A 25914-nucleotide genomic window follows, 5' to 3' on the forward strand; every position below is an offset into this window, starting at 1 on the left:
ACCCACTGAAAGCCCTATTAACCCCCCGCTTCACCACAACTTCTATATTCCTTGACTCTCTGACCTTATACATTAGACCCAACCTCACCAACTTACACACCTACTAGCCGCCAACATACCCTTTACCCACTTATCTCAAACAGGTTATCCATGTACACATGTATAAATTCACCCAGGCATTCACACTCTTACTAATACATTATGATCTGGAACACATGAGCTGTTTCTTACTACAACACAGCAATTAGTGTCGTAAACAGATGTATGAGTTCTGCACAGATTCTCCTGGCTGGTCTCTAATCACCACCAACTACGCCCCGATCCCCAAAGGAATCATGTGATAACTGATTGGCAAGAAAAAAAAACTATGGAGGAAAGCAAATGGCCAATTTTTTAAAAAATCAGGTCAGCATTATAAACCAGGTTTTGTCATTGACTGGAACATTTGGGCCATTATGTTTCAAAAAGTGTGTTCCAAAAGCCATTACATAAACGTGAAGCAATTTTTTTTGTGCCGTCATCTTAGTTGTTTTGTGTCATTTGCCAGTTCACAATGGCAAACTTTGGAAAATAACCGAACAATTCACTATTTTGTTTTGCACTGGTTATTTATTGTTGATTTGATTGAATAATCCAAATGACTAAATCCATCATGGATAATATAAATTTTTTGGAGTACAGAATAGCAGGACAAAGTGTAATACTCTTGACTGTTAGATGTAATACGGAGTTCAACGCACAAAAAAAATGGTGCACTTTAGATAGATATTATCATTACCCAGAATCACTAATCAAGTTAAAATCAACATTCCTAGCAAGATTAATGGCATTCCAGATTATGTCTTTTAAAATAATTATTTCAAATAATATATGAAAGTGAATCAGGAAACAGTTTCCAATCTTGTTTACAAATTGTTTGAACATATTTCTTTGCACTTCACCTTTGGTTTGTAAAATCACTAAAAGCATTGTGTGGGGACAATTTACTGGTGGACAATGAATTTGTGCCCACTGCCATTCACCAACATGTTGTAAAGTACCTATTCAGTTATAGCATTATGGGAAATGTTATTCAGAGACCAAGGTCTGCATACATAAATAAACGAACAGCAAATACTGGACATCTGAAACAAAAAACAGAAACCTTCTCCAGCACTTTGTTTTTGTCCAAGCTATGTATATGTCTTGTGAGGGAAAAAAAATAGAAAACCACCAAGCCAATCGTGCATCCCTCAAATAGCTGACTCAAACCAGACAGAATTTTGCCATCCACTGCTGGGAGTCTGCAGGCCTGCCACCTCCAGTCTGTCTAAAATTTTGCATGAGGTGGATGAGACTTAGGGCGGCCAACCTGCCCACACACCAGTTGAGGCCCTTAAGGGTGGGAAACCCTGTATCCAGAATATCTTGGTTACACAACATAAGTTTGGAACTGAACTCTGTTCTTGCCATCTACTGTGGTCACTTTTGAACTAATATACTGTAAAAAGGAATAATAAGAGAAGAGCAACTCCACTTGTACATGATGTGTTTGAGGACTACTTTGAAACTTAAAGACTTTTCTTTTCTTAATCTTATGGTTAAAAAAGAAGCACTAACGTTTTCAGACACTTCTCTTCTCTTCTTTGTCTGAATCATTTCTGTTTCCACCTTCTCTGCAAGCTCCAGCTTTCGTCTGTTTTTCCTAAATGCAGATAAGCTGAACTCTAAATAGGATTAAAAATAAAACACTATTTATATTAAACTTTTGTGCTCTAAATGTAATATGTGAATAACTATTACTCACAAAAGCCAATAACATCCAATAAATGGAAGTAGTGTTTTCTACTTGGTTCAGGCTTTAGTTATAATGAACTTAGACAAAGGAAAGTATCAAACACTCTAAATGGGTCTGCAAGGAGGTCACAAAGATTTAGCAGCATTTCCCTCACATGGTTTGATTAGTAAACTCAACTTCTGAGGCAAAGCTGAGCGACACAAAACAGAGTACTCGTTTGCTCCCTAGTGCTGCAAGGAAAGGCATAAAGGAAAAATTGGATTTTACTTCATAGGGTAGGGTTCTAGATCTCGATAACTATCCAGCTGAGATGGGAAGCTTCTTTTGAGGGAGGTGGGAAAAGAGGGAGGACATGCATGCCGTTGTTCCAGGTGCCATTACACTGTTTGTAAATTTTTTTAAAATCAGGAGCCAGCTTTACACACAGCCTGATGTTCTTTTACAAATAAATCTAGTAAGGTGTGAAAGAAACTGCAAATTCATTACCAGCCGTTTTAAACTACCTGTACTCAAATTCATGTCCTTCGGTTTCTGGTCACTTTTTCATTCTTCTTTTAGAGGCTGTATTAATATTCTACTCAAAACCCCATGCAACTACACATATCTCTAAATGCAAGGTCACTAAGCTAAATTTGTTTTTTTAAAATCTAGAAGTAGCCCCAACGAAGCTTGCTGAAAAGCAGGATCAATGCGATCATAGGAATAGGCTGGGGAATAGAATCAATGTACAGTGTAAGGTTCTTTTGAAGGATTGGCACAAGCACAATGTTTTAAATCACCTCCGTCCTGTGCTGTAAATTTTATAATTCTGTTCTAATCCATTGTCTCCAAAAAGGAAAACATGGAATAAAGCACTTTTTGTGTGCAAATTTTACAACCATTGTCTTCCTACTTGGTGGCAATTGTGCACACACAACACTATAATGGCTCCATAATTGTAATTGAATTGATGTTTTCTTTGGTCCTGAACTACATTAACGCTCACCAGTGCAGTCACACCTTTTCAACATTGCTAATCTACTCATATTTTTTCCAAACTTAGCAACTTTCCCACCTTTCCTCAATAATTTTCAAACATGAAAATTAAGTTTACCACTTCATTAAGTCAGTTCTCCATCATTGCTACTTGCTTAAAACCCTTTGTGCTGACAGTTCACTAACCCTATTTACTATTTCTGCACATTTAGGTAAAACATTTCAAACCTATTGTGTACTGCTACTTCCAAGCTATTTACTCTAGTGCCAACTACATTTCCCGGTCTCCTGTGCACCGTGTTTCTCCTCTTTTAATATTGCTATTCTCCTAACAAATTTGCTTCAAGCCTTCCTCGAGTACCAGTAACAAAGATTTGAGCCCAGCTTTATTGAGATGCAATACAACAGATCCCTTCAGCTTCAGAGCGGAGGCCAAAGTGCAGGAAATCTGAAACCCTTCCTCCTGCACTTAATGCATTGAACTAGTTTTATCCTACTACCTGGATGTTTCTACACTAAAGTGAATAATCTTGCAGGTGCTACTTTTAAGCTTTTGCCCTCACTCCTGAAATTCTGACTGCAGGTCCTCAACCTTTTGCATTCCCACGTTACCGGTTCCCACATTGAATGCAACTTCTGGCTGTTATAATCCCTTCTCAGAATGTTCTGCACTCTCCCAACAGAGGTCCTTTAGAATATTATCAGAAAGGCAGCAAACTGAATTCTCATGGTGGTCTTGTAGCCCTCAATCAAATCGTTATGAACATTTCTGCACTTTGCGATGCCCTTTTGATAGTCATTTGAACCACAAACTGCATGGTACAGGTCAGGTATCATTTTGCTACTTTTTATTATAAGCATTAAACAATTGAGCTAAATATCACTGTTCCAGATATTGTGAATGACTGAATATTTATCAGCAATAAAAAGTAATGGATTAAATGCAGAAAGTTCTCATCATATAACTCTATTGCCTTACAAAGTCAGTCAGAGGTTAGGAGCTAGGCTACCTCTCAAGACACTAGAAGTAAAACACTTCTCTTTTCAAACAATTAGCTTTTTGAAAAACTTGTTATGAACATCAACATCCAAAAATGTGACAGGACTGTACAGTAAATTTAAATGCATTTTCTATTGGAATGAACAATTTTATTTTCTCTCCACACCAACCCCAAAACAACTCTGGCAAGTTTGAAACTAATTTGAAAGCAAACTGAGAACTTCTTACTTGTTGCCATCATGTCAGGAGGACACGGAACAATTCCATGATCCACTGCCCATTTGTAAGCCCCTTCTCCAACTAAAAAACTAAAGGAAAGGAAGAACATTATTAGCTCAAAAAAAACCGCATATATACTAAATTTGTAATCAAAAAGAAGATTGATGTTAATTGCATAAACAAGGGTTAAGTGTCTACAACTAGGGGACACTCATTGGACAATGATTTGTGCAAGTAAAGATTAATAAATAGTCCAGGCAATAGACAATAGATGGAGGGCTGCCTGCCTCTCTTGTGTGATCATAGGCATGTCCAGGTGCCCCTGGAGAGTGAGCATGGAGTATTCATTGTTACCCTTGAGACCTACCATAAATGGTAGACTTCACAAGGTCTGGAACACATTAAAAATAATCACTTTATTTGAATTTGGCAAGTTTCCTTTTATGTTTTGAATTTTGTTACAATAAACAAAAATACCTCTTTCAAACAGTTTATCATTTTGTTGATTACTTTTTTTCAAAGAGACACTTATTGACATTGCTGTCAGGTATCACACTTGGTGAATAAATCTAACATGGAGCAGAGAATGACTTCTAGTTTCTTACTTTAACTAGCTGTGAGTTTAAAAAATGATTGGAGAAAGTATCACATTTTCCATAAGCATCTGTACAATCAACTTATACTTCTATGGTGTCAATAATATACAGACATCCAGATGTACTTCTTAAAAGAATAATATAGGAAATAGATCAAGTCATGTGAGGAATGATTAAAGTGAGTCTCAAAGCTATCAAGGAACTTAGGAGAAACTCAGAAGAATTAAGGAATTCCACTTGTAGTTAAAGGGAAAGTGTAAGACATGAAGCCAAATTTAGTAATTGTTATTTCATGAAAGGCATTGGGGACCAGGTAATCACAACTTTGCAAGATTCTAACCTGAAAATGTGAAGGCAGTGGTATTACTGGATTGATAGATTGTGATCAACATACGAGGAATAAAACATTTCAAAAAAGCAGGCACACACAAATTTGAGTCGATAGCAGCAGAGATATTGGAATTGATGGAAGGTTAAGACAGGAAGATGTTGCAGGAGTGAGGAAAAAAATTTTGAAAAAATATTGAAAACCGTTATTAAAAGGCAGCTTCTTCCCCTTCATTACTGCATCAAGCTATTCCAATAAAATTGCTGCTCTGTAAAGTTCTTCAGAAAAATGTCATTATTTTACTTCTTACTGTTAATAGGCTAACAGGTCTGTAATTATCTATGCCATCTCACCAGAAGTGGAGCGTTCAACCCCTTGAGCCTATTCTGCCATTCAACAAAACTGCAGCTGATATATATCCCAACTTCAATTTACCCACCTTGGTTTCATACCTCAATATGTTTACCAAACGAATCTTTCGTCCTCAATTTTAAAAAATTTCAACTGACTTATCTTCAGTATTTTTTATTGTGCAGGGATAAGCAGAGTTCCACATTTCTAGGATCCATTTTATGAGTAAGTGATTTCTGACATCATCCCTGACAGCTGAACTACAATTTTGAGGTTAATGAATCCTTGTTTGGGACTACCTCATCAAATATATCTCTGATTATTCTATCAATCTTTTGATCTTTTTACATCTCAATTCATCTATCCTTTAGTTTTCTACAGTCAAGAAAATTTAAAAAAAAACTTACTTTATGCAGCCAGTTCTCAATTTAGCTCTTAGTCCCATTAGAATTCTGGGGATTGTGAGTACACCTGTCTTTGACATTTGTGTCTTTTCTTTAAAGGAAAGAAGTAATGTTCAAGAAAGAGCTCTATGATTCTAAATTTTTTGAAGGTCAAAGCCTGCCTTTCTCTTCGGAGGAGAAGTATAGGTCTACAGTGAAATCAGTCTATTATCCACTGATCTTTAACAAGTCAGTTGAATCGAAATTGGAAAAAAAAATGGATCAGATACCAAAATTGCCCTGGCTTATCCTGCTGATGAGATCTAGACTTGAACTTCTATAGGTCAGTTCCACTTAAGCTAATGACATAGCCATTAACAGTGAAAACTTAACAAGCTGCAAAAACAAACAAAATAAATCTCAATAGCTGAAGATATAGCACTGAAGGAACTCGATAAGAAATTCGGAGAAGAAAGCACTCACTCAATTCCTCTTGCAAAGAGGGCTCAAATGTTGATGAAGAACTTCATAGTCAGAACATCTTCCACCTATTTTGTCCAGTATCAACTTAAGTTTGAACATGATAGTCAACCTAAGAGTTGCTGTAATTAATTGAAAATTGGAGACAAAGCCTCTGCTGCTTCTAGTAAAATTGGTTTTATAGCAACAAACCAGATAAGTACAGATTAATGACCAATATTAGAGAAAATTTTGTGAATCATGGACAACCTTGACATTTTTCCAGCCAGGTGAGCTAGTAATGGATTTTTCTTTGCCTAAGCTTACTTTGTTTCCCATAATACCTGGAGGTGTCCCTGGGACAGCAAACAGAACCCAGGTCTCTCCTCAGCTATAGAAATCGTTGTAGCTCAAAACTTCCAAATAGAAAGTCAAAGTCAACCTAATGAAAGAGAAGCAAATGTTTGATATGCCATTTAGAGCAAGAAAAAGTTAAAGGATATTGGAAAAATATTTTAACATCCAGAGCTGGTGTCAGAACAGGAAATGAAACTAACAAGGGATAACTGGCGAACCATATCCATCACAACAATCCCACACCTCTTGAAAATACTAAGTTATTTCCGGTCACCACTTTTTTCAATGTTTGAGATGTGCATCCAAATAACCAACATACTGTTCCAGTGATACCCTATATATTAAACTTTTTCTGTGAGCTCATGCCTGACAAAAATAGCCTGTTCCTGGTCTCACGTTCTTTTGAAGTTCATTGTTATTAAAAGTCCATCTCCTAAAGCAGGTGTTTAACTGAAATTAATTCAAAGCACATATAACTTGAACACTCAGACAGAATCAAGATAACGTACCAAATATGTAATTGTTCAGAACAGACATCAGCTGGCTTCACAGAATTCCTGCTTCCAAGAAACTGTTGTGAATTTGCCATCCATTAAAATCTACTAGGAGAAAGTGAGGACTGCAGATGCTGGAGACCAGAGTTGAAAAGTGTGGTGCTGGAAAAGCGCAGCAGGCCAGGCAGCATCCGAGGAGCAGGGGAATCGACGTTTCGGGCATAAGCCCTTCTTCCTGAACAAGGGTTTATGCCTGAAATGTCGATTCTCCTGCTCCTTGGATGCTGCCTGGCCTGCTGCACTTTTCCAGCACCACACTTTTCAATTAAAATCTACTATCAATTTTAAAATGAAAGAAAGCTACAACACTTATCGACCAACAGCTTGAATACAATGAAAACACAAAATATTTGCTTGCCACACTATTTGATAAAACATCACATGTAAAGCAAGAGATGGTTATTTGAGAGTGGTATGCAAAGGAAAAACAACTACATGCAAGCTGAAACTTCAACAAATTAAGCCTTAGGTCAGCTCACAGTATGCAAAGTTAAAGGCAAAATTAATTTTCAAAGCAAGATCCCAGTGATAAGAGATTAGATTGACAGTTGATTAGGCCAAATTTTCATCTCCCAACATTCTTTTATTTCCTAACATCCATCTAATAAGAGATGCTATAACATACGTCAGGAGCAGTTAGGACTTCAACCAGGCATCTGGCTCAGAGGTCGGAACACTTCCACTGTGCTGAGAGCCCGAACCTCCCAAGATTTTTAATATTTTCGAATCAGAGTGTTCGACACATTATTACATAGCTCTGGATCAGGTGGGTCACGAATCCGGGTCTCCTGGCTCAGCAGTAGGGCCACTACTATTATGTCACAAGAACCGTCCTTGCAACAATGTTTTTCTTACATGCATAATTGAATGGTTGTTTTGTCCAACATAATACTACCTGTGGTTCCAATTAATTATTTATTTACATGTAACGTCTGTCTGCAATGTTACCAAATCCTCAAAACATTCTTTTTTTTCTCTCCCTCACCATTCTTTATCTTACCTAATACTTTCAGAGATATTTATTATATACCTCAGGAGTGGATGGAATATGAACCCAGGTCTCCTGGCTCAGACAATAGGGGCACCAATTATCTTTTTTAAATGTCGTGGGTCTGGAGTCATATGGAGGCCAAACCTAGTAAGGGCAGCAGATTTCTTTCCATTAGTGAACCAGATGGGCTTTAACAATAATGATAATGGCTACATGGTCACCATTAGCTAGTTTTTAAAATATAAATTCCAGAACTTTGAACCCAAGTACAGAACATTAGCTTTGGATTCTGGTTATCAAAGCAGTGAATTCACCATAAAATTACCAGCTCCTGAAACATTTTAAATATATTTTCTATAATCAACCCGTTCAGTGATCTTAATATACACTCTGGAGTGGGTAGGATATGAACCTTGAATTCCTGGCTGAAAGGCAGGGATGTTTTACCACTGCTGAAAAGTGTGACACTGGAAAAGCACAGCAGGTCAGGTAGCATCCAAGGAGCAGGAGAGTTGGTATTTCGGGCATAAGCCCCTTATCAGCCCAGTCCTGTTGAAGAGCTTATGCACAACAAGTCGATTCTCCTGCTCCTTGAATGCTGCCTGATATGCTATGCTTTTCCAGTGCCACACTTTTCGACTCTGACTCTCTAGAATCTGCAGTCCTCACTTTCTCCTATATTACTACTGTGCCACAAGTACCTTCCTCCTAACAGTTTTGAACATTAAATTGTGCAGTGATGTTATGACACACCTCTGGACCAAGTGGGACTTGAACTGGGCCTTCAGGTTCAGTGATAGGGCCACTACCACACTGCCTAAGTATCCTTACTAGACATTTTTGTAATCATGTTGTTCAGAGATGTTATAAACACACACCACTGGAGCAGGTGGGACATGACCTTGGTTATCCTGGCTCAGAGATAGGGTCACTACCTAAGTACATTCCTCCCAACTTAAAACGTAACTCAACTTCTTTTTCCCCAACATTAAATCACCCGTGTCTTTTGTTTAAATCTATTAATCACCACCAATAAATACTTTTATCAAAATCCCTTTCACCTGAGGCATGGTTTGAATTACTGGAGCAAATTCTTTTGTCTACCAGCTGTTAAAAACTTCATCCCTCTAAGGCCCCATTTTAAGACTCTGAAAATCACTGCAATCCCTCAGCAAGAATTTTTAGGGGTGAGAGGGGTTAAGACTGCTGTAGAGCTTTTATTACTTGGTCAGAGGTCCATGGTTGCCACAAAAGGCAAAGATCCCAAAATTTCAGTCGACAACCCCACTTTGGGTCCTCACCTCCATTTCAGGAAGCCCTGCCTTGGATCAAATGCACTTCAGTTTGTAGGATAGAGACCTGCTCAGGCACAAAATCAAGGAAAATGTGTTCCAGATACATTAAACTTCACATTTCTCTCAAATTCATTTGCATAACCATAAAGGATTCTCCAACAGAAAAACAGAACAATTGGCTACTTCTTTTCCTCATTAGAAAACTAAGTGAATCAACAGTGGCTGCAAGGTTGGGTTTAAAATTGGCTTATACCATTTTTTCCGATATATTTGCTCTAGCAGTCATAGTTTGCACAGTATGTTGCAAGAACTCTCACACAATTCAACACAAATTATTTGTGAATGAAGTAAACATTTATCAGAAACCAGAAAATTCTGTTTACCGAACCATTAAGCACTCTGTGACTGAGCAGCGAAAATGTGACTCAGGTCTTTCAAGTTTTGTGAAAGGGCTCATACACAAAACAGTTAACCGGTTCTCTCAGAGAATGCTCAGATTTCTAGCATCTGCAAGATCTTGCATTGTATTTGAGCTCATCCATAACAAACCACATGCAATGCAACCACAGATCAAAAAAAAGTACAGGTCTAAAACAGACCATTGTATCAATGTGACACATTTCATTGAACTTGACTTCACTTAGCTCATCCAATTGAATAAGGAAGGTTTTGTAACATTTTCCATTTCCTTCCAACAAAAAAAACACAAATGAAACAAATGCTGACTACATCCATGAACAAAAGGAATTTTAATATACTACGCAGAAGTTATGACAAAGAAACAGGCCATTAGCCTGATTTATGTTGATGAATATCCAATGTCATGTGCCCATTATGCTCCCATACTCATAATGTACCATTTATACACCCAATTTGAATTTTATTATAAAATTAGCTAAGTACAGTACTGTATTTTACAACCTCATAACTGTGTAAAAGGCTTTTCCTGGTCTTTGATTTGATTTGTTTAACTTCTCTGTGGCAGGTAGCATCTTAAAGAATTTGTGCTATATCATCATTAATTCTTCAAAAATCCTTTTGCAGTCTAGGACACAGGGGAACTTAGCTGTCTGGATACAGAATTGGCTGGCCAACAGAAGATAGCGAGTGGTATTAGAAGGAAAATATTCTGCCTGGAGGTCTGTGGTGAGTGGTGTTCCACAGGGCTCAGTCCTTGGGCCTCTACTGTTTGTAATTTTTATTAATGATTTGGATGAGGGGTTTGAAGGATGGGTCAGAAAGTTTGCAGACGACACAAAGATTGGAGGTGTCGTTGACAGTATAGAGAGCTGTTGTAGGCTGCAGCGGGACATGGACAGGATGCAGAGATGGGCTGAGAGGTGGCAGATGGCGTTCAACCTGGATAAATGCGAGGTGATGCATTTTGGAAGGTCGAATTTGAAAGCTGAGTACAGGATTAAGGACAGGATTCTTGGCAGTGGGGAGGAACAGAGGGATCTTGGTATGCAGGTACATAGATCCCTTAAAATGGCCACTCAAGTGGACAGGGTTGTTAAGAAAGCATATAGTGTTTTGGCTTTCATTAACAGGGGGATTGAGTTTAAGAGAGTCGTGAGATCTTGTTGTAGCTCTATAAAACTTTGGTTAGACAGCACTTGGTATACTGCGTCCAGTTCTGGTCGCCCTATTATAGGAGAGATGTGGACGCTTTGGAGAGGGTTCAGAGGAGGTTTACCAGGATGCTGCCTGGACTGGAGGGCTTATCTTATGAAAAGAGGTTGACTGAGCTCGGACTTTTTTCATTGGAGAAAAGGATGAGGAGAGGGGACCTAATTGAGGTATACAAGGTAATGAGAGGCATAGATAGAGTCGATAGCCAGAGACTATTTCCCAGGGCAGAACATAGAACATTGAAAAATACAGCGCAGTACAGGCCCTTTGGCCCTCGATGTTGCGCCGACCCAAGCCCACCTAACCTACAATAGCCCACTATCCTCCATATGCCTCTCCAGTGCCCATATCAATGCCCATAAAGAGGGAGAGTCCACCACTGCTACAGGCAGGGCATTCCATGAACTCACGACTCGCTGAGTAAAGAATCTACCCCTAACATCTGTCCAACACTTGTCTCACCTTAATTTAGAGCTATGTCCCCTCATAATAGCTGACTCCATAAGTGGAAAAAGGTTCCCATTGTCAACCCTATCTAAACCCCTAATCATCTTGTACACCTCTATCAAGTCACCCCTAAACCTTCTTTTCTCCAATGAAAACAGCCCCAAGTGCCTCAGCCTTTCCTCATACGATCTTCCTACCATACCAGGCAACATCCTGGTATACCTCCTCTGCACCCGTTCCAGTGCCACCACATCCTTCCTATAGTATAGCGACCAAAACTGCACACAATACTCCAGATGCAGCCGCACCAGAGTCTTATACAACTGCAACATGACCTCAGGACTCCGGAACTCAATTCCTCTACAATAAAAGCCAGTACGCCATATGCCTTCTTCACAGCACTATTTACCTGGGTGGCAACTTTCAGAGATCTGTGTACATGGACACCAAGATCCCTCTGCTCATCCACACTACCAAGTATCCGACCATTAGCCCAATTCTCCATCTTCTTGTTACTCTTACCAAAGTGAATCACTTCACACTTACCTACATTGAACTCCATTTGCCACCTTTCTGCCCAGCTCTGCAGCTTATCTATATCCCGCTGTAACCTGCCACATCCTTCCTCACTGTCAACAACTCCACCGACTTTCGTATCATCCGCAAACTTGCTCACCCAACCTTCTAGCCCCTTCTCCAGGTCATTTATAAAAATGACAAACAGCAATGGTTCCAAAACAGATCCCTGCGGAACATCGCTAGTAACTGCACTCCAAGATGAACCTTTACCATCAACTACTACCCTCTGTCTTCTTCCAGCCAGCCAATTCCTAATCCAAACCTCTAACGTACCCTCAATGCCATACCTCCGTATTTTTTGCAGTAGCCTACCATGGGGAACCTTATCAAACGTCTTACTAAAATCCATATACACCACATCTACCGCTTTACCCTCGTCCACCTCCTTAGTCACCTTCTCAAAGAATTCAATAAGGTTTGTGAGGCACGACCTGCCCTTCACAAAACCATGCTGACTATCCTTGATCACATTATTCCTATCCAGATGTTCATAAATCCTATCCCTTACAATTCTCTCTAAGACTTTGCCCACAACAGAAGTGAGACTCACCTGCCTATAGTTACTAGGGTTATCCCTACTCCCATTCTTGAACAAGGGAACCACATTTGCTATCCTCCAGTCTTTTGGCACTATTCCTGTAGACAACGAGGACATAAAAATCAAGGCCAATGGCTCTGCAATCTCCTCCCTTGCTTCCCAGAGAATCCTAGGATAAATGCCATCAGGCCCAGGGGACTTTTCTATTTTCACCCTTTCCAGAATTTCCAACAAGAAATGGATAACACGAGGGGTCATATTTTAAGCTGGTTGGAGCGGATGTCAGAGGCGGTTTCTTTACACAGAGAGTTGAGAGAGCATGGAATGCGTTGCCAGCAGTAGTTGTGGAAGCAAGGTCAGTGGGGATATTTAAGAGACTGTTGGACATGCATATGGTCACAGAAATTTGAGGGTGCATACATGAGGATCAATGGTCGGCACAACATCGTGGGCTGAAGGGCCTGTTCTGTGCTGTACTGTTCTATGTTCTATGAAACCCAAACCTCTCAACTCTGGTCTTTTTGTGGTTCAGAGACACATGAGAACACAATCCTGTAATCCATGAATTTTGCTTATGGCAGTATCTATCTGAAGCTCCTTTTAATATTTTGTGAACCTCAACACTCAAAATTCACCACCCTTCCTTTGCTGTTACCCTCCCTACTAGAGGTGAAGAAAAGAAAATAGAAATATACAAATCCAGATGGTCATAGGACAGCAGCCACATCTCACTTAACCATGACTTTATCACAGGTATCTAAAACTTAACAATTTTTGGGTCCGAATAATGAGAAAAAGAAGTTTACCAATTCTGCAGCAGTATTTTGAACTGAGATATCAAGTGAATAAGCACAAAAGTAATTAAACCGGAATAAAACCATAACATAAATCATCAGTACACTCAACTAAGGATAGAAAGCAGTGCAAACTTATGTCATATAATCTTACAACAAGATGTTATCTAAAGGATCAAGCTGCATTCAATTTGCCACAAACATTTATTCAGATTATGCTGTAAATAGAAAAATTACAGGTTATTGAACATTATCTGATTTCTTTTGTGAGGACAGTTGTAGCCAACACTATTATAGAGCAAAAGCTAAGAGCACAGGATCACAATATAAAGTTAGGTTTGAACTAAAAGAGGAATCAGAAGAGATTTCTGAGCAATGCCAGTATTTTACTGAGTCCATGACAATTAAATACTCTTGGCAAAGTTCAAATTAATACTTACTGCAAAAAGATGCCACAATCCCACATCAGATGCCAGCACTGGCAGAGATGAAAACTATATATCACAGCACTACTAGATAATAGATAGTCTATATGCACTACAGCATAATAGATCACTGATGTAGGTAGCAGGTAAACAAAATCTTTCCGGTTGGATGGCTTACTGAGATCTAAACTATTCACGGAAATCGAACATGGGACTCTAGAGGTCTAACCTATATTCCAATATTTAGCTAGCTTTTAGTTCTAAAGGAACTATTCTTTAAAGTTATTTTTGTTTTAGCAAAGCCTTGAAATCTAGAAGCAGAGTGGCAGAACAGGCCCAACAATACTATGGTGATACTGCTAACACTAACCTAGATGAAGCACCATTTGAAATAACCTTGAAAGGCATAATGTAATTATAAATTTGACTGTTTGGTGTAAGTACTCAATTTATACCAGACAAACATGAATGGTGTACTGCAGGTAAACAGACAAGCTTAACGTCCTTTTCACATTAATGTAGAAAGTCAAAAGACATTTGCAGAAAGGATTTACAAGGATGTTGCCAGGGTTGGAGGATTTGAGCTATGGGGGAAGAGGCTGAACAGGCCGGGGTTGTTTTCCCTAGAGTGTCAGAGAATGAGGGGTGACCTTATAGGGGTTTACAAAATTATGAGACATGGACAGGATAAATAGGCAAAGCCTTTTCCTTGGAGTCGGGGAGTCCAGAACTAAAGGGCAAAGGCTTAGGGTGAGAGGGGAAAGATATAAAAAGAGACCTAAGGGGCAACTTTTTCACACAGAGGGTGGTACATATGTGGCATAAGTTGCCAGAGGAAGTGGTGGAGGCTGGTACAAATGCAACATTTAAAAGGCATTTGGATGGGTATTAGAATAGGAAGGATTTGGAGGAATACGGGCTAGGTACTGGCAGGTGGGACTAGACTGGGTTGGGATATCTGGTCAGCATGGACGGGTTGGACCGAAGGGTCCGTTTCCATGCTGTACATCTCTATGACTCTATACTTAGCAAGGTAAAACAGAGTTTTACAAAGGAATAAAACTCGAGTTGAGCAGGAATGACTAGACTGATTGGAGAATGGTTCTATACAGATTGAATTATGATAGAAAAAGGTTGCTGTTATCACAAAAACTTTAGTAGATGGATTCACAAAGAAACTGTTAACTGTCTGTGGATTTATCAACTATTTCTATTGCCCATGCTTTTTTAAAATAACTTTTAAAAATTTCATTCCAAAGGCATCAAGAATGCTGAAATCATGCAAAAAAAAATTATAATTCGACTTATTCATCATGATCACACAAGTTAAAAATTAAATGTTAACAGTTGAATCCATACGAAATTACCAATTTACAATACATGTTCACTCTTTGGCCAAAGGACTTGATTTTATCTTTGCATGCAAATTTTTGTACAGCCGTCTCAAATTTAGTACAAATCGATATCCATTTTATAGGTTTCACTGAATCCAATCCACCAGCTCTCACTTACTATGCTCTGATCTTTTCCTTTGTTCATATACTTGAGGCTATTAAACGAGTAGCTTACACACACCATTTGGAGGGTTTAACATTAATGTCATACTCTATCCAGCATATTTTAATATGATAAACATTCAGTCATGGTTCAGATTATCAGTGAACAAGGTCGCTTCACATGGGCTAGTGAATAAATTCTAAGATTATCAAAACTGTTGGCATATGTTATAAACTTCAAAAGCTAAAATGAACAAAGCTTAAAAAAAAGTATAAATGAGAAAGGTTTTGAAGTGTCTTTCAGAAGTGACGGGGCTGTTCTCTGGTGATATGTGATCTTAGAATTCAATGCAAAATTCAGATAAAACTTTAAGCACTGACAACTGACCTATTTATTCGGACCAGTCGCATTTGCACTTGATTGAATGAGACTCAGGGACAAAGCAGGGAACAAGGTAGGACTGATAAATTAAACTGCATTTATTTCAATGCAAGAGGCCTAACAGGGAATGCAGAGAACTCAGGGCATAGTTAGGAACATGGGACTGGGATATCATAGCAATTACAGAAATGTGGCTCAGGGATGGACAGGACTGGCAGCTTAATGTTCCAGGATACAAATGCTACAGGAAGGAGAAAAAGGGTGGCAAGAGAGGAGGGAGAGTGGCATTTTTGATAAGGAATAGCATTTCAGCTGCATGGAGGGAAGATATTTCCAGAAATACATCCAGGGAAATTATTTTGGGTGGAACTGAGAAAAAGAAGGGGATGGTCACCTTATTGGGATTGTATTGTAGACCCCCTAATAATCAGAGGGAAATGGAGAAACAAATTTATAAGGAGATTTCAGTTATAAGAATAATAGGGTGGTTATGGTAGGGGTTTTTAACTTTCCAAACATAGACTGGGACTGCCAGAGTGTTAAGGGTTTAGATGGAGGGGAATTAGTTACGTGCGTACAAGAACATTTTCTGATTCAGTATGTGAATGTACCTACCAAAAAAGGTGCAAAAGTTTACCCACTCTTGGGAAATAAGGCAGGGCAGGTGACTGAGCCGTCAGTGGGGGAGCTCTTTGGGGCCAGTGACCATAATTCTATTAGCTTTAAAATAGTAATGGAAAAGGACAGACCAGACCTAAAAGGTGAAGTTCTAAATTGGAGAAATGCTAATTTTGACGGCATCAGGCAAGAACTCTCAAAAGCTGATAGGGGGCAGATGTTTGCAGGTAAAGGGACGGTTGAAAAATGGGAAGCGTGTAGAAATGACATTGCGAGAGTCCAGAGAAAGTATATTCCTGTTAGGGAGAAAGGAAAGGCTGGTAGGTATAGGGAATACTAAATGACTAGAAAAATTGAGCGTTTGGTTAAGAAAAAGAAGGAAGCAAATGTCAGGTATAGACAGGATAGATCGAGTGAATCCTTAGAAGAGTATAAAGGCCGCAGGAGTATACTTAAGAGGGAAATCAGGAGGGCAAAAGGGGACATGAGACAGCTTTGGCAAACAGGGTTAAGGAGAATCCAAAGGGTTTTTTTTACAAATACATTAAGGACAAAAGGGTAACGAGGGAGAGAATAGGGCCTTTGTGTGGAGCCGCAGGAGATGGGGAGATACTAAACAAGTGTTTTGCATCAGTGTTTACTGTGGAAAAGGACATGGAAGGTATAGAATGTAGGGAAATAGATGGTGACACCTTGAAGCTAGGGAAGCGAGTGCTGGGCCTCTTGCGGAGATATTTGTATCATCAATAATCACAGGTGAGGTGCTCGAAGACTGAAGGTTGGCTAACGTGGTGCCACATTTAGGAAAGGTGGTAAGGACAAGCCAGGGAACTATATACCAGTGAGCCTGACGTCAGTAATGGGCAATTTGTTGGAGGGAATCCTGAGGGACAAGATGTACATATATTTGGAAAGACAAGGTCTGATTAGGGATAGTCAGCATGACTGGGTGTGGGAAATCATGTCTCACAAACTTGATTGAGTTTTTGAAGAAGTAACAAGATTGATAAGGGCAGAGCAGTAGATGTGATTGATAGGGACTTCAGTAAGACATTCGCCAAGGTTCCCCATGGGAGACTGATTAGCAAGGTTAGATCTCATGGAATACAGGGAGAACTAGCCATTTAGATACAGAACTGGCTCAAAGGTAGAAGACAGAGGGTGGTGGTGGAGGGATGTTTTTAGGACTGGAAGCCTGTGACCAATGGAGTGCCACAAAAATCGTTGCTGGGTCCTCTACTTTTTGTGGAAATTGGCTTGCAGAAGTGAGAAATCCTCATATGATCCTCAATTACAAATTATGTTTTGTAATTTTCTGGAGTTGCAGACTGAGATAACATTCCTAAGATTTTGGGAATATTCTGCACTCTGCTGTGAGAAAAATCAAAAAAGTGATGGTGGTGGTGGGGTGTGTGTGGTGGTGGTGTGTGTGTTGTGGTGGTGGTGGGGGGGGGTTGTTTCTGATGCTTCTGATCATTACTAACAACATCAACCACCAATGAAGGAAAAGATAGTGGATTTAAGAACAGCAATTGGGAAAATGTAAGTTCCTATTAGGAAGACATTATTTGGTCCTCACATACCAGTGTCCTAATATGCGCAAAGAGTCTCTGAAAAGTCACAACAGCAAGATAGTTAATTACTTTAAGAGATGTCAATTCTGGAGAAAGCCATGACCAATAACGTAACTGAGCAATTTTGGAGTTCTAGTTGTTTTTTTCCCCCACTGAGGTCCCAAAAGAGAACAGTTTACCAATGCTCAGACACACAAGACATTTCCATTCACAGTCATGAAATTTTTCCTAAAACCTATTTCAAACATTTCAATTCAAACTTTTCAAATTTCTGCAAATTAAAATGATATCTATTGGGTTTCAACACTTAATTACAAGTTCACTTATTCAAAAGCAACTGCCACGGTTGAGAATTGTATTGTCCCACAATTGGATTTTGCAATCAAGTAATCTGTATCGTCTTCAATCCAATCACCACTGGCAGTTATCACAAATGGTACAGTTTTGCAATATTCTGCCATGTTGTGGGATTTTTTTTCCCATATTGTTGGCAAAGATGGAGCAGCCCCAAAATTCTTACAAAACCACTTTAAAATCTACTTCAACTCAACCTTCACCAACATTCCTCATATTAATTTGTGAGTGTTTAAAGTATGCTAACCAGTAGTGATAGTCCTAGAATTTATTCACTAGACCATCTAAAGCATAACTGAAATGATGTAGAACATAGAATGCCGGAGAAACTCCAATCAGGCAGCATCTGTAGAGAGAAGAGAGTTAACACTGAAATATGTGCGATTCTCATTCAGAACTCAGACCACATGTCAGCTCTCACAGAATCAGAGTCATACAGCACGGAAACAGACCCTTTGGTCCAACCAGTCCATGCTGACCATAATGCTAAATTAAACTAGTCCCACTGACTACACTTGACTCATACGCCTTCGAACTTTTCCTCTTCATAAATTTATCAAAATGTCTTTTAAACATAAATATACCCACATCCCACCACTTCCTCTGAAAGTTCATTCCACACACTAATACCTGTAAAACGATTGCCCCTGGTCTTTAAATCTTTCTCCTCTCAGCTTAAAAATATGCCCATTGGTCTTGAAATTCCCCAACCTAAGGAAAAGACACCTGCAACTCACCCTATCTACTCTCGATCATCAGTAAAGTGATAGCAATGTTGATGACCCTATCAATCAGCACCTCCTCAGCAGTAACCTGCTCAGTAATGCCCAGTTTAGGTTCTGCCAGGGCCACTCAGCTCCTGACCTCATTACAGCCTTAGTCCAAACATGAACAAAAGAACTGAACTCCAGAGATGAAGTGAGAGTGATAGCCCTTGACATCAAGGCTGCATTCGAGTGAGTGTGGCATCAAGAAGCATTGGCAAAACTGGAATCAATGAGTTTCGGTGACAGGGTGAAGTCATACCTGACACATAGGAAGATGGTCGTGGTTGTAGGAAAAAAGTCATCTCAGCTCCAGGACATTTCTGTAGGGTAGTGTCCCAGGCCCAATCATCTTCAGCTGCTTCATCAAAGACCTTCCCTTCATCATTAAGGTCAGAAGTGGTGATGATTGCTGATGATGGCACAATGTTCAGCACCACTTGTGACTCCTCAGGTACTGAAGCAGTCCATATTCAAATGCAACTAAATCTGGACAATATCCAGACTTGGGCTAACAAATGGCAAGTAACATTCACACCACACAAATGCCAAGCAATGACCATCACGAATAAGAGACAATGAAACCAATGCTCCATGGCATTCAATGGGTAATCATTGACCAGAAACTTAATTGGACTCACCAGATAAGCACAGCGACTACAAGAGCAGGTCAGAAGCTAGGAATACAATGGCAAGTAATTCACCTCCAGAATTCTCAAAGTCTGTCCACCATTTCCAAGACATAAGTCAGGAGAATGATGGAATACTCCCCACTAGCCAGGATGAGTATAGGCCCAACAACATTCAAGCAGCTTGATAACATCCAGAACATCAACTCTCTCCAGCAGCAACGCTCAGTAGCAGCAGTGTGTACGATCTTTAAGCTGCATTGCAGAAATTCACCAGAAGTCCTCAGACAGCACCTTCCAAACCTATGACTACTGTCATCTAGAAGGACAAGGGCAGCAGATATATGGGAACACGACCACCTTCAAGTTCTCCTCCAAGTCACTCACCATCTTGACTTGGAAACATATTGCCATTCCTTCACTGTTGCTGGGACAAAATCCTGGAATTCCCTCTCTAATGGTATTGGGGGACAACCCACAGCAGCTGGACTGCAGCGGTTCAAGAAGGTAACTCACCACTACCTTCTCAAGGGCAACTAGGGATGGCAATAAATGCTGGCCAGCCAGCCAGCAATGCCCACAAATGAACAAACCAAACCCTCATGACTTTATAAACTTCTGTGAAGGTCACCCCTCAACCTCTGTTGGGGAGAATACACCATCAGATTGCTTAGAGTGGGGCTAGGGAGGGTAGCACTATTGCTACAACAGACATTACCAGTTCCAGTCCCCAAATAGTTAATCACAGCCATGGGGGAGAACCTAGCAACTGCAGGGCTACCTGTCTGAAGTAACATTCCTCGCTGATTAGATCATGTCAGCCAGTATCAGACTGCCCCATTGAGAACTCATGACTAATAAAGGAACCGGTACCTGTCGAACGGTGTGAATTGCGCTATCGGAGTACATGATTGTTAACGCATCTGTTAATATACCTACTAGAATAGATTCCCATCGAAACCCATGATAAATAATAATGATTGTTAATTCGCCTGCGGAAAACCATTTACTCTGTCAGACACATAATAATGAGATCGATACTCTGAACAATGGACTATTGATTGCAGGGTCGGAACTGCCGACCCCAGGATGGCTGTACCATTGTCCGGCACAGCGGGAGCTGGACAGGCACCTCGATACGGCCAATGGAGACGCAGACCCCCTCGCTCTCAGGTGTACCGACCAATGAGGGGGACGAACGAGGGAGAACTGACCGGGAACTCCTGGCGGCGCGAAGTATAATTGAGCCAGGTCCGAAGGAGAAGACAGAACGCCTTCTCCAACGAATTGCATGCTATAGAATTCGTTGTATCATCTACCAGTCAAAATTCTGTAAATAAACGTTTGCCTGAGCCGAATGGTAAAGTCTCTGTCTCACCTTCTAAAAGGACATGCAAAGATGGGACCCCCGAGGTCCGTCTTAACACCTCTTACGCTCCAGTGGAAAAAGAGTTCCAGGCTATTCAACCTCACCCTATAACTCAAACCCTCCATTCCCAGCAACATCTTGGTAAATCTCATCTGAACTCTCACCAGTTTAACATTGTTCCCATAAGAAGGCAGCCAAGAACTGCACATAGTACTCCAGAACAGGCCTTACCAACATCCCAACTCAAGGTCTGAGCAATTAAATGCCTTCTTAACCACTGTGTGTGTGATTTAAACTTCAAATAATTATGCATCTGAACCCCTATACCTCTCTGTTCTACATTACCCAAGGCCTGCTTTGCTTTTAATTGCACAAGTCTTGCCTACTTGTTTTACCAAAATGCAATAACTTGCACTTATTCAAATTAAAATCCATCAACCACTCCTCAGTCCATTGACACAAAAGTGATCAAGATCTCTTTGTACTCTTACATAACCTTCTTCACTGTCCACATTTTTAAGACCAATTTTGGGGTCATCCACAAATTTACTAACCATGCCTTCTATATTCTCATCAAAATCATTTATGTAAATGACAAATAAAAGTGGATCCAGCACGAATCCCTGTCACAATGTCTGATGCTCTGCTCTCAATCTTCAGGGTTACTTCCTCAAAAAAAGCTCAATCAAGTTTGTGAGACACCATGCTCCTCACACAAAACCATGCTGACTATCCATAATCATTCTTTGCCTTTCCAAATGCATATAAATCCAAGTTTTCAGTATCTCTTCCAATAACGTACAACTACCGAAGTCAGAATCACAGGTCTACATATGTTTTGTGAAACATGCTTGACCCGTCAAATATTTTGAGCTTCTATATACTTCAGAACAGCCTAGAATGAGAAAGGACAGAACAATTGAGTCAGGTATGACTCCCAGTTCCGAAGGGAAGCACTTAATACAAAATGTTAACTGTTTTTCTCTCTGCACAGATGCTGCCAGACCTGTTTGAGTTTCTCCAATATTGCGTTTATTTCAGATTTCCTTTACTGAAATGATCTCAATGTGCTAGGCAAGTATTAAAGATAACAGTAAACCATCTCTTCTCCATCATCCACCTAACACGTAGGTGGATTCTTGCTCAGCAGCCTCAAAAGAAATCAAAGGAAAAGATCAGAGAAAGAGTATTATGGGACAGAGAGTAATTGGGCGTCAGAAAAACAATAAAAAGCCCTGGAAGGTTACAGCAAAAATGTGGAAAAGCTGTAAGAGAAATTTTACGTTGTATCTTATGAGCTCAGTGACATTTATGTATTCTGCTGCTTGAGTTTTTTTCCACTGGGGTCTACATATTTGTATAACTTTTCACAGCACTTCACTTGGCTGGTTACCCAAGACTGCTAATAAAACTTTGAAGTATTTTAAGTCATTTAATTGATGTCTCAGTGTTAAACTTTGTTTAGTGATTTCCTGTGAAGTATCTAGGAATGTTTTACAACACTATGTCATACTAACAGCTAAATAACAACTATTTTTGAGTCCTGTGGTAGCATGGATATAGAAATAAAATTAGTTTCCATTTGTATCTACCATTTGCTCATGATATCTTGAAGAAGCTTTATATCTTTCTGAAGCACATTTGTCACTTTGTTTCATTATTTTAAAATGCAGGTAGTTCTTCTATAATGCATGTACCACCACCACAAATTGGCTATAACGCAACTGATGAATTGTGGTTGTTTGCATAATGCAATCATTTTGCTGAATGGATACAGAGGGTTTTCCATAGCACCATCTTCTACAGTGCAATTTTCTATAGCATGAGGTTGCAGTGGAACACAACTATTGCATTAGAACGTCCTCTAGATGGAAATGAGAAAAAATATAGATCCCGAAAAGCAGTTGTTTCTTTATTGACTACAATTTAGGGCAGTTAATCTTCTTGACACGTATCAGTGCAAGAAGAGGACGTTTCTTAGTTAGAACATGAAACAAAAGATTAAAAGTTCTATTCACACAGCTGTATATGCCTGAATTGCATAAATGACTGAAGATAAATGCTTAAGTATTCTAGTTAAGTGTACATCAAGTATTGTAGTTACACACAAATTGAGAAACTATGATGCATTGTAAAGCCAAAGCACAATAACAGAAAAAAAAATTACCAGGGAGGAATTCTGCCAGCAGAGAGCTTCCCCTTCTGTGCTTCATTTAACAGTTTATTTGCAACTAAGATTGGATTCTTGACCCCTAAAAATAAGATTAGATACCATTTAATATACTTCACCTCACAAATGCTGAGCAGTATCTTTAATAAATTTTAGTCAGAGTAATTTTATATTCCTCTTACTGAACTTCATCACATGACAAAGGTAGCCCATTGGCTGCCAGGGGTTTGTGACACTGAGTTTGTAAAAGCTGCTACACAAATGCAACTCTGCCTTCCCTTTGGTAGTCTTGGCCCATTCATCCCAATTTCACAAAGTCCCTTTAAAATACAAACCAACCAATCCAGAAATAACTATGTTAGCAATTCCTTTATTTGTATGAGATGCAACTAGTCATCCACTTTCATACTGAGCTCAAAGTAAAATTTTCATAATTAATTCTCATTAAATTGCTAGTTTTGTTTTTGCACATATTCAAAAAGGCTCAAAATATTGGATGATCTCTTTCTCAATACAGATACTGACAGAAGGACAGACCAAGTTTGTGTAGAAGATAACATACAAAACATGTACAGCTCTTCATTCGAGAATACACAAATTTGCTCTAGGACCCTAGAATATGAACTACAGCACAACTCTAGAACCCTCAAAACTATAGTTTAAAAGTCTGGGTTACACTTTTCAGGAGATGACAAACAAAAGGCATGAAGTCACTTGCCCGCAATTCCAAACCAAAAAGACCTGAATTCTTTTCTGCAGCACTTGGTCAAGACCTATAGATAGGATCTGCTGCCGTGACCTGCACACCCTCATAATAGGATAAATAATCTTTATAATAAAAATGCAAGACATACAATTCTATATTGTAATCTCATTAAAGGGTCAAGATTTGAAGGAGTAAAGATGAGATGGCTTTTGACAGTGAACTTAATCTCAAACTATGACTGCCTTAATGGGATGTTTCTTGATACTTCCAACATACTCTGTGGACCATGCACAGATTTATTCAGTGCAGAACATGCTCTATGGCTGCATCTTGTGTGCCGATTTTTGAGTTGTTCAAAATAATTTATTAAAATCAGAATGTTGTGTTTAAATAACGAGTGCTATGGGAGAATTTGGGTCCCATAAAATTCTTAGAATCATGGAATCCATGCAATATAGCAGGTCATTCAGCCCATTGAGTTCACAGTCACCCAAAGAACACCCCACCCAGACCTATCCTACTCCTGAAACCATGCATTCCCACTGCTAATCCATCTAACCTGCACATCATTTGCTTGTGGGAGAAACCAGAGTACCTGGAGGAAACCAATGTAGACATGGAGAATGTGCAAACTTGTCATATAGAGGACTGAAGTGGAGAATACAGTTTCAATTAAAGAAAGGTGGTGTTTAAAAAAAAAGGAACATTTGATTGATTAATAGGCACTAGATCAGTAGGACAGATAATACAAAAAAAAATGACAGGCTCAAAAAAAAAATTAACCTTTTTACATGGGGAATTTAGGGTTTAGAATTCAACAAAATTCAGTCGGAAATGTGGAAAGATGTGAGGGAAAGAGATTTGTAAAGTCTCTTACCCAAAATATTAGTGATCTTTAGATGCAATGCGATAAATGCGGTAGGTTGAGGGAATTAATGAATTAGGATTAGATGCTCAACTGGTATGAATCACCCTAAATTCAGCAATGTACAACATCTATTACATGATTATTAATTTCAAATTCATCTTTTCTCCATATAAATTATAAAACAATGCTTAAAACAGGGTCCTGTTCAGTATTCTAACACCATAAATATCATATTGCAAATCATTCTTCCAACTCCAACAAAGAAGGAAAACACATGGTTACCAGCTGTGTAATTTTATTTTTCTAACATTTACATAACAAATAACTGACTAAGTTATGTGGTCAAACTCATTGGTGGTTAAAAAAAATGACACAGCTAGCAGCCATGTACTCTTGATTTAGAAAATATACAAACAGATTTATTTTTTAAAAATATACTTGAGCAAAGCATTACACGAATTTAACAGTATTTTTGTCTTGTACTGTTGAGTGTTTTGTCACAGTGCTTCATTATGGCAATGACCATCATCTTTTGGAATGAAAATGTTAAAAAAGGTGTTCATTCTTGATTTAAGACATAACTCCTCACTGGTACAATTCTTTTCCATAAATTTGTCCCAGCTTTTGTGAAGTTGATTATTATTCATCTTGTCACAGCATTTCCTCTTCAGTTAGGTTGAATAGGTTACCAGAGCATCTTCTCTCTAGGAATTGCAAGCTGCTTAAAAATCAAATCAATTCAGTACTCAACATCCATGAAAAACCCAGCCTGCAAAACAATTTTACATGGTTATGTTATGTTAGGACTAACATTGTGGAGGGAATATGATATCAAAAGATATGAAAATGCTACAAATTAATCCTTAAAAACTCTTGATCAAATATATCTGGAGAATCTCTGCTGCCTCCAGTACGAGAACACAATAACCTCAAATTTCATCCATGTTAAATGGGAGCACCAAGTACACTGCATTCTTCCACGTACCCAACAACAAACAAACAACAACTGGAGGGAGGCAGCTGGAGAGAAAGAAGAGTCTGATGAGCGCGTTCTGGAATGAGAGGTCTACAGTCACCAATAGTGAAAGAAAGAAGGGGAAAAGAAAAGGAGGTGGAAGAAAATGAAATACAATTGACTGAAGTGTTTCAGTCTTAATGTCATTGAAATCATGAGCTCCCAGAAAATATTTCTGAAGGTGAGACGAGGTATAAAGTACTGAAGGAAGGTCACTGGAGCCAAAACATTTAGTATTTTCTTTCCACAAATGCTGCCAAACCTTGTGC

General features: G+C 39.2%; 1 protein-coding gene across 2 annotated transcripts in view; it reads right to left on the reverse strand.

The window, feature by feature from the left end:
* Positions 1-25914, reverse strand: part of tasp1 (taspase, threonine aspartase, 1) — a 109109-nt gene that overhangs the window by 67765 nt on the left and 15430 nt on the right. For both annotated transcript variants that reach the window (XR_009645136.1, XM_060831846.1), the window contains exons 5-7: positions 23054-23138; positions 3981-4060; positions 1600-1706 (exon numbers count right to left, since the gene is read on the reverse strand). Coding sequence is in view for 1 of the 2 variants with exons in the window: in XM_060831846.1 (XP_060687829.1) it covers positions 1600-1706; positions 3981-4060; positions 23054-23138 (272 nt within the window). In the remaining variant the exon portion in view is untranslated. The remainder of the gene's footprint in view (positions 1-1599; positions 1707-3980; positions 4061-23053; positions 23139-25914) is intronic.

The sequence above is a fragment of the Hemiscyllium ocellatum genome, chromosome 10 (assembly GCF_020745735.1).
Source record: "Hemiscyllium ocellatum isolate sHemOce1 chromosome 10, sHemOce1.pat.X.cur, whole genome shotgun sequence".
Taxonomy (NCBI): domain Eukaryota; kingdom Metazoa; phylum Chordata; class Chondrichthyes; order Orectolobiformes; family Hemiscylliidae; genus Hemiscyllium; species Hemiscyllium ocellatum.